The sequence below is a fragment of the Sebastes umbrosus genome, chromosome 20 (genome assembly GCF_015220745.1).
Source record: "Sebastes umbrosus isolate fSebUmb1 chromosome 20, fSebUmb1.pri, whole genome shotgun sequence".
Taxonomy (NCBI): domain Eukaryota; kingdom Metazoa; phylum Chordata; class Actinopteri; order Perciformes; family Sebastidae; genus Sebastes; species Sebastes umbrosus.
The window spans coordinates 16,291,263-16,303,942 of record NC_051288.1 but is presented as its reverse complement, the minus strand read 5'-3'; the positions used below and the strand labels follow the sequence as shown (position 1 = coordinate 16,303,942).

Genomic DNA, 12,680 nt, shown 5'->3' with positions numbered 1-12,680 from the left:
GGAGGTGGAGTTAAAGGAAAACGCAAGTGCGTTTGCTCTACGGGCCCAATGGATGCCGAAGATCACCGGAAGATCCGGGTATTTCATCACTCTGCAGTTGAGCCATTTTGGCTTCATGCGCCACGGAGGAACTTTCATAGGAATGAAAGGGAACACGCCTTGAACACTGTATCCATTCATGCCCAGAACGCACAAACTAAAAGCTGGCTCTAGAGAGAACTTTTCGCGTTTTTACGTTACCTGAAGGCCGCCGTAGTTCTCCAACACGCTTGTGAAAGGGAGGGGTGAGCCGAGGGGTCGGGTCTAGAAGGTAACGCAGAATTTGGGAAACTCTCACGAGATGATTAATGTTAGGCATTGACCTTGAATAGTTAAGGATACTCATTGACCTTGAATGGTTAAGGTTAGGATAGGTCATTGGGCAGCAAGTCTCGTGAGAGTTTTTGCCCGTTTTTGTAATTTGCGGGTTACCTTCTAGACACAAATCATCCGAGGGTTATTCAGTCGGTTGCAATCTGCAACCTCACCACGAGATGCCACTAAATCCTACACACTGGTCCTTAAAGATAAGTGTGACCATGTATCATACTAACAATAACTACCACCTACTTTATTCAGTTATAAAAGAGAAGACGCCGTGTTAATGCGTGCTAGAGTACATAATTAACTTTGTTGAAGGCTATATCATAATAGGCCTAAATATATAAGGGATAGTCAGTTGGAAATTCATTGCCATGGCAACAGGTTCTCTTCACAGTGTTGAGTGTTGGCAGTCAGTAAGCGTAGTGTGTATGTGTTGCAGGGGGCAGTTAAGGTAAGAGAGTACAAATTCATGATGAATAACAATAAGAGAGAAAGGGAAAGATTATATTTGCTGTTTGTAGGCAGGTAAACAGTATGGCAACAACACTGTGTCGCTCTGACTATCAAATGATGTCTGCTTTTCATTTAATGTCAATATAACAGCACACAATATGATGGAGGTTCCTGATGCACACACAGATAACTGCTTCATAGTGTTGTAAATGTCATGTGCCTTTAAAGATGAGAAGAGGAGGAGGGAGAGAGGAAGAGGGTGACATGAGGACGAAGAGAGGAAAGGAAGAGGAACAAGCAAGGAAAGTACTATTTGTTCATTTTCCTTGTGGCTCTCACTCTCATGCAGTTATATTGGAGAAGCAGCACACCGTCCTGCGACCAGGGGGGTCCCAAAGGTTCACCCTGAACTGAAGTGAACTTGAGAAAGGCTCTGGGTCTCTGCCAGCTCAGAGGAGAGTTGCTGCTGACAGCAGACTCAGACCTGCTGTAGGAGGTCTGCAGATGAAAAGTAAAACTTCCACCTTGGAAAAAAAAAAAACAGCCCGTCTGTGGGTCAGTACACTTTCAGTTGTTGTCCTTGAGAAAATTAACATGTGGTCTATTTATGAGCATTTGCAACAGTATGCGTCTCACCTGAAACAGGGTGTGATATGAAGGGTGAATGAGAGGTTTGCATATATTTAAATACATAACATCCCAATCAATCACTCACATGGCATTACAATGTTCAGATCTGCAGAGAAATAATCTATAGGATTATAGTATTATTATGATCATAAATGATAACTGTAAAGTGTAATCCAGCAGTGTCACTGTATCAGTAATGTGGTGAGCGTTGCTGTCTGCCACAGTGTCTTCTTTCATTCAACCACTAAGAGGCACCAATCTCCTTACAACAGTCCCTTATGACTTACTGCTGTTAAACAGAGGTGGAAGAAGTATTCAGATATTTTACTTAAAGTACCAAAAGTATAAGTGCTAATTATGGCCCCTTTCAGAATAATATCTTATTAATTTGGATTATTGATGCATTAATGTGCTCATCACTTTAAAGTTGCAGCTGGTAAACTAAATAACTTCTGTATATACTGCTGGGTAGCTTAATCCACAAAACTGCACCATAATTTATTTATTATTATTATTTAAATAAATGTAGTGGAGTAAAAAGTGCAGCATTTGCCTCCATAATGTAAAATATAAATATAAAGTAGCATAAAATGGAAATACTAAAGTAAAGTACAAGTACCTCTAAATTGTACTTAGTACAGTACTTGAGTAAATGTACTTAGTAACCTTCCACCACTGGTATTAAACAGTATTTAAAAAAAACAACAAAAAAAGAAAAAACAATGAAATGACTGTTATCTATATAAAAAAGTTATTGATCAAAATATACAGAGGATGAGCAAAGAATAATATGTAATCAAGAAGTTTCGTATTTTTTTTAAATGTTTTAAATAATACATTTGATCCTAAGTTAAAATATGAACCATTCAGGTCATAAAACCAGAACAATGAGGGGGGAATCATTGGTATTTTATACTAAATTAAACATGCTGGAACAAAGTTTTGCATTTAATTGAAATAGGATTAACATTTCAAATAACAATATTCTTAAAAGGTCTCAAAATACAGGAATGATGTTAAAAACATCTTTGGAAGATGAACATTTTCAAACACTCATTACTAGAAAGTTATAATTTATCATTAGCAAAACAATATCTGTGACACATTACTATACAATAAAGACCTCCTCACTCCATGTACTGTTTATTATTGACCAAAAGGAATGACATCACTTTCAGTCAGATCTGCACTAACCTGTTATCACCAGTAGATGTCACCCACACGCAGCCTGAGAAAGCACAGAAACTCTCTGCTCCTCTGTTGCTCCTGTGTGAGCTCAACCATACAATTAACTGATAATTAACAGATAACAAAATTATTTCAAGGTTACTATGAAACCCAAGACCAAGCAGTCACGGCACAAAGTTCAAGTTTCACACTTGATTTCAACCTCAAAACTCCTCTTGACCTCAACATTTTCCTCTTTAAATTAAACCACTTAAAGCTAGTAAAACAAACAATTCAATAAACCAGACTCTCATCTAGGTTTTAATTGTTAAAGATCTTTTTAAAATGATTATTGATATAATTTTTTGTCATTCATGGCTGGTTAAAAAAACAAAGATTAAAAAATATTAGATTTACACTTAGCTGTGGAAGGAACTGCATGATGGTTCGTAACATACAACATAAAAACCTCAAAATTATAGAACAATACCATCATAATCGAATCATTATTTTATTAGGGAACAGATGTGCATCTTCAGCTCCTCATCAGTCAATTTGGTGTGGATAATTTAAGTAATGACATAATGTTATAGGCCTACGAAATAAACTTTTTCGTTAGTATTGTCTTTAAATTGTTAGATTTATCTCTGGAAATCCATTTCAATGAAGACTAAAAAGGGAACCTTTAGATGTGGGTCATTAGGGGCCTACTATGCCTACTATGTTGTAAAAGTGAAGTGAAACTTAAAAGCAACACGTTCTAACATGTTGTTAAACTGAAGGAAACGTCACATTTTGAACACAAACAAAAAGATTTCTTTAGGTTTAGGCAGCAAAACTACAACTTCTTTAGGTTTAGGCATAAAAAATGTTAAAACAAAATGTGTATTTTGGGATAAAATAACTACAAACACAAAGACAACTACACATTGTAGGTTTCACTTGGGAAGCAAACTCTCCTGAGTGAAAACCCTGTGTTTTGTGTTCCATCCATCTTCCCTGACCTCCACCACTAATGGAGTTTCACACTCACCTTCACCATTTGAAAATTGGCTCTTTTTTTTAAACTTATAATCTGAATTCGTCACATGTAATGACCATTCTTTACATGTGTGTCCCTCAGGGTTGATAACACAGGGGCTCCATGTTGGCTTCAAGTCTTCATCTGGACATCCATGACCACAAATACACTGATCTAATCAGTCAAACGTTCTGGTTGTTTCACAGGAGCCAATCAACTGTACTCCACCAACATTATGGCTTATGATAAGGCTCATTCTTATTTCCTCTCTCTCTCTCTCTCTCTCTCTCTCTCTCTCTCTCTCTCTTTTGCCCTGCCCCATCTTCTGGCCCCTCATGCGCAATCTGTGCCTGTGCCACCTTTAAAACAAACAATACAATAAACCAGACCCGTTTTGAATGTTAAAGCTCTTTTGATTTGATCATTAATTTGGCCACTATAGCATTAGATTCAGATTTAGCTGTGGAAGGAATTGCATGATGGTTTGTAACATACAACATAAAAACCTCAAAACTATAGAACAATATCATCATAATCAAATCATTATTTTATTAGGGATATGCATCTTCAGCTCCTCATCAGTCAATTTAGTGTGTATAATTTAGGTAATGACATAATGTTATAGGCCTACGAAATAAACTTTTTTATTATTATTGTCTTTAAATTGTTAGATTTAGAAAAGAACACATGGATATACATTTCAATGAAGACTAAAAAGGAACCTTTATGTGATCAGAATGTCTACATTTGAAAATGTTTAACTAAATAATCTGAATTAGTCACATGTAATGACCATTCTTTACACGTGTGTCCCTCAGGGTGATAACAAGTCTTCATCTGGACATCCATGACCACAAATACACTGATCTAATCAGTCAAACATTTTTGGTTGTTTCACAGGAGCCAATCAACTGTACTCCACCAACATTATGGTTTATGATAAGCCTCATTCTTATTTCCTCCCTCCCTCTCTCTCTCTCTCTCTTTTGCCCTGCCCCATCTTCTGGCCCCTCATGCGCAATCTGTGCCTGTGCCACCTTTGGCACCAGCCCGCCCACCAGCACCTGTGCCAGCCAGCCAGGACCTGGCAACCCTCACCAAGACGCTCTGCTTGGCTCAGTTCAATTGACTCGTTTAGGCAAATTGCACCCTGACTCTGATCTTTATGGCGGGTCCCTTATTTATCCCAGAACCTTTGTGTCACGGCAATTCTAGAATTAGAACGTCTTCTAATTCTACAATTAGAATGTCTTCTAATTAAAACATTCCATACATTTCCTCACATGGTGGATTATTTCTCCCTTGTCCAACCTAGTAATAATCCACTAATATTTGAATGATATCATCCTAAAAATTGATCATAATAGGATTTGCTATAATTATTCCTCTAAGGGGATTGTATCCCCCTAAACCTTCTATATGAGATTAACCCCGTTTTTTTCCCAACCAAAAGATGGAGGGCTATAACAGAAGCTGCTTGAATCCAGTGCGTTTTTTTTGTCACTCCTTATTCCATTTTCTCTTTCAGCTCGGTGACAGATGGCGAGTCCCTCTCTCTCTCTCCCCCAGGGGGGAAAGCCAGTCTCTGTGAATGCGGCCGCATGTCAATCACCGGCTCTCATGTGATGGCTCTTGCCAATGACGTGCCAGCCATATGGGCTTGGCATCAGAAGCTGGTATGTAACCCACCCAGTCCTCTCCTCTGAGGTGCCACACGGATCCCTCCACGCGTCTGGGCTGGGGATAGCAGCAGTAAGCAGCAGCAGTAAGCATCAGCAGCATCAGCATCAGCAGCATCAGACAGAGAGGAGAGAGAGAGGTGTGAGAGAGAGCAGAGCATCCGTGCAGGGCGTGTGGATGTGATGCCCACCCGGAGAGAGATGGTGTAAACAAACCAGCTCTGCTCCGCCACCAAGCTCCACCACGGAGGTAGGTTGCACATTCATTTAACCAATATGAGTTAGATCATCAGATATGGATCAATATGCATCTTTTTTTTTTGTCTTTACTTGCATGTTGTATTGTAAAGGGAGGGATTAGAGTGGCAGAGCATTTATCAAAAATAAGGGAATTTTTTTTTCTCTCGCATCTTTTTCTCGTGATCAGATCATCTTCAGGCTCTTATGGAAGATATACGATCTATAACTGCGTTTCATTTTATATATTTTTTATTTAAATTAATCTATAAATCCACATTGATCCCCTGTATAGATATATGGCACTTTTTGCATTCATAATTTGCATTGTATTATGTTAGAAAATGAGCACTGGAGAGTTTATTATGTTTTATTAGAAAAATCGTAGAATAGAAAAGATGTGCATGTGTGTGCATGTGTATGTGTGTGTGTGTGTGTGTGTGTGTGTGTGTGTGCTGTGGGGGTAGAATTCTCCATAGAGACACACAGGCTAATTGACAAGGTATTGGTTGGCATTAATTACATTGTGCTTACAAGATTAGAAAAAAAACTAAGGCGTCCTTGGACTCCACTGCGCACAGCTGAGCTCACAATACTGGAAATATAATAGTAATCCGTGAAGATTTGGGGGATTTTATAAATTAAATTGCTTTAATAAATAACTTGTGTGTTTAGCCTGGATTATTGGTTAATGTGACAGCGTGGATTTAGAGGGGAAATATATCCATTAAGTGATCTTTTAAAAGGATTAGGATGATCAAATGTCAAATTAAAACCTCGCCTTTTGACCCTTTAAATGCAGGTTTGATTAACATGAAAGCTGCTTTTTTTTTTTAATTAAGGAAAATAAAAGCGTCAGTGGAATTTAAAAGACAGTCCAGATCAATATCTAAAGCAGCTTTCTTTCACACATGTGACGCACTAGAGTTCAGTTTTCGGTGGCCTGCAGGTCCAGAGTGTCCAAAATGGGCTCCAAGAACCTGCAGAGGATCTGGCCCCTAAAGGAACATTTCAATAAGGAATTATTTTTTAATCACAGAAATCTTTTCTCTTTTGCAATGAAGTCATTTTAATTTAAATCGGATTGTAGCCCATAAAAAAACCCCTGTTAATTCAGAGATTATAACAATGTGTTGGCCCCCTGTGGTCCAGTGTGGCCTGGCTGTGCTGGAATCCTCCAGGTTGGTGTAATTTATAGGACTGAGGAGCCTTTAATGCGTCCCTGGGGAGGCCTAGGAGTGGCCCACATTGTTGCTTTGTGCCATTAAAATAATCATTATATATAAAAATTAAAAGACTATTGACTATTTCTGGAATCTGTCTTATGACAAAACAAAAATGTTGAAAAAATATATCTTAAAATGGATTAATACATGTTGTAAGGCCCCATTTTCCCACTTCAGCCTTATATTAATGAACTGGATTCATGTCAGGATGTCAGCTGACCCTCTTATTTGTTCTCTCCCAGTGGAAACATCTCTTCACTCAATTATTTCACTCTCTCCTTTTACCAAAAAAATGTTAAAAACATGTAAACCTGAAAACTGTTCTCCCTTTTTGTTTCTGAAATTTGAATTGAATGATGCAACCCTGGATGTTATTTACTAAAAAAAAATCCAAAATGTTGGATTTTTTTTTTCCCCACTTCAGCCTTATATTAATGAACTGGATTCATGTCAGGATAAACATGAAAACTGCAATTATAAACTTACTGATAAATAAATACCTGATAGGCCTAATCTATCTTTGGGTATAAGGGAATTTTGCATCATTGTGGGAGCTTGTCTTGCTTTGACAGCAGCACCTATGGGTGCGTAAAGTTGCTGTTTTAATATACTAAAGTCTCTATCAGGAATGATCTGTCCGATTTTTGTGTTGTCTTAGTTTTGCTTCTTTTTGGGTGGCAGATAAAGCAGCAGCAGATAAAAGAGTGGCCAAAATTGGCTCCATGAACCTGCAGTCTCTGGACCCTAAAGGAACATTTCAACATCGTTACACACCTTTTTGAAATGTCTGCGACGATTCATACAGAATTATTTTGAATCACAGAAATATTTTCTCTATTGCATGAATTTAAATCGGATTGTAGCCCATAAAAACCTGTTAATTCAGAGATTGATAAATAAATACCTGATAGGCCTAATCTATCTTTGGGTATAAGGGAATTTTGCATCATTTTGGGAGCTTCTCTTGCTTTGACAGCAGCACCTATGGGTGCGTAAAGCAGCAGCAGATAAAGAGTGGACTGTGTCTTGTTATTGACTGCAATTATAAACTTACTGATAAATAAATACCTGGTAATCTATCTTTGGGTATAAGGGAATTTTGCATCATTGTGGGAGCTTACTGGGCAGCTTTACAGCAGCACCTATGGGTGCGTAAGCAGCAGCACCTATGAATAGAATAGAATAATAGAATAGAGACTTTATTGTCATTGTCATTGAAAACAACGAAAAACAGTTTAGCAGCTCTTGGCAGGAAAAGCAAACATTAAAAGCAAACATAAAAACATTCAAATCAAAATGTAGACAAATAAATGGATCATAAAGTGCAGGTGTCATGATTATGGTTCAGCAGCTAGTGTCTATGTAAAGCAGCAGCACCTATGGGTGCGTAAAGCAGCAGCAGATTAAAGAGTGGCCTGTGTCTTGTTATTTGCAGGTTGCCACGATGTTGAGCCGTCTGTTCAGCGAGGTCCTGCCTGACGTCCAGAGGCTCGCGGCTGACTGGGCAGACGATGACGAGCATGAGGACGGCAAGGGCAACAAGGACGGAGAGCGCGAGCCCTTGGATCACCTGGATGACGATGATGACCTGGACGACGACCTGGACGAGCCGCTGGAAGGCAGCAGCAGAGCCGAGTCCGAGATGGCCGACGACGGCGAGGACGACGACGTAGAGGAAGAGGAAGGCGACGAAAACAACGGAGGAGACAAACCCAAGAAGCGCGGACCGAAGAAGCGCAAGATGACTCCGGCGCGCGCGGAACGCTCCAAGATGCGCCGCCACAAGGCGAACGCGCGGGAGCGAACGCGCATGCACGACTTAAACTCCGCGTTGGACAACCTGCGCAAAGTGGTGCCGTGCTACTCCAAGACGCAGAAACTCTCCAAGATAGAGACTCTGAGGCTGGCCAAGAATTACATCCTCGCCCTTGGGGAGATTTTACGCAACGGCAAGCGGCCAGATGTGGTGGCCTACGTGCAGATGTTGTGTAAAGGTCTCTCTCAGCCTACTACTAACCTGGTGGCAGGTTGTCTGCAGCTCAACACCAGGAACTTCCTCACCGAGCCGTGCGCAGATGGAGCTCGTTTCCACATGCCCAGCTCTCCTTTCTCCGTGCACCCGTACTCCTACCGGTGCTCCCGCATCTCCAGCCCGCATTACCAGCCTGGGAGCACCGCGCTGAACGTGCGGGGCCACTCCTACGGGTCTGGGTACGAGGGCCCTGACTATAACAGCCCGGACTACGAGGCCCCGCACAGCCCGCCCGGGTGCGTGAACAACGGGCTGTCCGGGAGACAACAGCAGGAGTCCTCGGAGGTGGACAGGAACTATCATTACTCTATGCATTACTCCGGACTCTCCACGTCCAGACCTGGAGGACACAGCTTACCTTTTGGACCCTCAGGTGGAGCGCGCAGTGGTGGAGGTGCAGGTGTGCACTCGGAAAACATCCCACCTTTCCACGACGCGCACTTGCACCACGACAGGGCTCCACCGTACGAGGATCTCAATGCTTTTTTCCATAACTGAGAAAACACCCTAAAAAACAACTCGCAGGGCTGGACTTGGACAAATAAATCAGCCATGGCATTTTGGCCCCATCACCGGTTATCTGTGCTGCTGTGTGTACCACGTTTTGTTGAAGGCTCTGTTAAAGGAAATCCCCTCAAATTTTGGTTGTTTTGCATACTTACCAATCTTGAGACCTCAAAAATAGGGAGGATTTCAAAACCAAAGCAGTGGGTCTGACAAATTTGAGTTTCAGAGACTTTGTTTCCTGAATTCTGGTGACTTTAAAACAATGAAAATAACACAATAATAAGTACACTGCAACAGCATTTTTTTTTTATGTTAAACTTCTAATTTTACCTTTCAATCTCAGCAAAGAAGACTGGATAATTTGCTTTCTGGCATAAACTTTGCATGTGAATAATAAAGCATCATCTAATATTCATCAGTTATGAGAATTTTGTTTTTGCCCCTGAGACTTTGTTTCCTGAATTCTGGTGACTTTAAAACAATGCAAATAATACAATAATCAGAATCAGAATCAGAATCGTGTTTATTGCCAGGTGTAAGAGGTATACACTAGGAATTTGCTTTGGATTTGTTGGTGCAAGTAAACAGTATAATAATAACAAAAGAATAAGATAAAAACGTTAGAATAAAATAAGAATTAAAAAAATTGAATTTCTACCAACATACAATATACAAAATAAGCTATAAACCAAAATAAACATGATATAAATAGATAGTACAATAAGTACACTGCAACAGCATTTTTTTTATGTAAAACTTCTAATTTGACCTTTAAATCTCAGCAACTGAATAATTTGCTTTCTGGCATAAACTTTGCATGTGAATATCTAAAGCATCATTTAATATTCATCAGTTTTAATTCATTTTTTTGCCCCCTTCTGTCCCTTTTTTTTAGGACCAACATGCTGTACAGTGCCAGAAACAGGTTAAAAAAAGGGTGGGTGATGAAAAACGTGAGTCGCACAGAGCACAGAGCGATTGGGTGTCAATTAAGTGTCAATTAAGGAAAAGAAATGGGCCGATTTACCTGTTTCATTGGCCAAAAAAAAAGAAAAAAGACATACGTTGGCCCAAAAGGACGTCGGCCCACCAGGAAAACGCCCGGTATGCCAGTCCAGCCCTGGACCATAATGACAATCCTATAAATATTGTTTGGAAAAAGGATGAGAGAGATGGAGTCCTCTGATTCCCTCCTGTATTCTAACTGATGTCATCATCCCTATACTGTTGTACATCCTATGTGTCCAGTAATATCCTGTATGCAGAACGAGTGACCTTAAAGATGTATAGGCCTAAACATGTTATGACACAAACTACAGAAATAAAAAAAAATGTTTTATAACTGTCTTCTTCTCGACATCACATTCACTCTCAGGCTATATAGGTGGATATTTAGCCTACTGTATAGGCCCTGAAGCATTTTCATTAAATAATCTTAGTTTAAAATTATAATTCCACACAAATAAAAAAAACTTGTCTAAAATAATATCATGAGTCTTTGGCTGCATGTCAGTGATTAAAAAATTATGTTGAAAACAAAGTTTTTTTTGTTGAAAACAATAACTGAGCCCCTAAAACAAGCAGACCCTCTAATGACAATCCTATAAATATTGTTTGGAGAAAGGATGAGAGAGATGGAGTCCTCTGATTCCCTCCTGTATTCCAACTGATGTCATCATCCCTATACTGTTGTACATCCTATGTGTCCAGTAATATCCTGTATGCAGAACGAGTGACCTTAAAGATGTATAGGCCTAAACATGTTATGACACAAACTACAGAAATAAAAAAAAATGTTTTATAACTGTCTGATATGATCGAAAACAACTCTTCTTCTCGACATCACACTCACTCTCAGGCTATATAGGTGAATATTTAGCCTACTGTTTAGGCCTGAAGCATTTTCATTAAATAATCTTAAGAAAAACTTCCACAAAAATAAAAAAAAAACTTGTTTGGAATAATATTATGAGTCTTTGGCAAAGGTTTCAACAGGCATTTCAAAAATATGTTGAGTTATTATCCTTTTCTGTTTATTTAAATCAAACATTAACATTTTTTGGAGGGTTTAGCTGCCGAGATTGTGCAGTTTATATCGTTATGACAGGAATATGGTAAAAGTAATATTGTTTAGCTTGGTTTTCTGGTAAATATATTTTTATTCAATCCACCCTGTATATTGTGCATAAAGGTGAAATCCTGAGGTGAGATTTATCTCTTTTTTTTAACTTTACAAATTAACATTTTATGGGTTGGTTAAAAACAATTTATTTTCATGTTGCACACAACACTATATATTATTCAAATAAGTGCCTTGGCATGTAGCATCTAAATTATCTGAAGAACAGAGCAAAATAACACTGAAACCAGAGATGGTATATTGGCTAATTAGACTACTTATTATTGAAGTTCAATTTGACAAAATGCTTCTACTCAAATAATCCAAGTAAACACTGGATATTGAAGATACAGAATCAAACACAATTAGCAGAGTGCACACAAATAATGGTATTTAAACCTAATATAATATATGATAAAGCCTGAGACAAAATAATCAGACTGCAGATTATGTTTTTTTCTCCAGCTTGGACATTCATGCAGCTTTGAACTTGGAAGTGGCCTTAATTAGATTTACCATTAATAAGGATTTTATCCTGCATAAAAATGCAAAAGGTTCATAGAAAACACCTCGGGGTGAAATTATCAAGTTAGTGAGACTGAGATGTTCTGCATATTATTCAGATCAAATGGATCTGATCTGCAAAACCGTTGGTTCTGCATAGCAACAATATGGGAATAAATAGCTACACATGCATTATATCAACCTACAAACTATTTCCATTAAAGTATTTTGAAATTCCAGATTAGTTCATGAGTGAGCTGCCACAAAGAAACCAAGATATTTTATGTATATTTTTTTTGTTTTAACAGAAAACATTTCTATGCATCAAAGCCACTGACACACTCAACAAAACAACTGATGCTAAAGCAGCAACTGACCGGCACCAGATGAGTTTAAACTACAATGAGCTCTTTGGCACCAATAGAGACTTACAATCCTGATTAAAAGCAATCAGACATTTTTACCGTTAGTTTGGTGTGTTCTTTGACTCTACGCCTTCAGTACATTCAGCAATAGAGGAGTTAGAGAGTGAGCAAAAGGCCTCGGCTACACTGCTGCACACACAAAGTGCATTTTTATATGCAAGTGCTCAGTAGGTTACAGTGAAAGCGGATGTAGGCCTGCTCACATCAGCACCTGTCAGACTTCAGGTGAGTGTAAATAAAACAATTGTCTTGTTAACAAGTCACACATTTAAGTAATTCATTAAAATATCAGCATTTACCAAAAATGACTTAAAGGG

At 38.9% G+C, this 12,680-nt stretch overlaps 1 protein-coding gene across 1 annotated transcript; it reads left to right on the top strand.

Annotated features, from left to right (window-relative positions):
* The first annotated feature begins 4,090 nt into the window (after positions 1-4,090).
* Positions 4,091-9,842, top strand: LOC119478873 (neurogenic differentiation factor 2-like). The gene is made up of 2 exons (XM_037753879.1): positions 4,091-5,563; positions 8,212-9,842. The coding sequence occupies exon 2, from the start codon at positions 8,221-8,223 to the stop codon at positions 9,304-9,306; it is 1,086 nt and encodes a 361-aa protein (XP_037609807.1). The 5' UTR covers positions 4,091-5,563; positions 8,212-8,220; the 3' UTR covers positions 9,307-9,842.
* Positions 9,843-12,680: the final 2,838 nt, after the last annotated feature.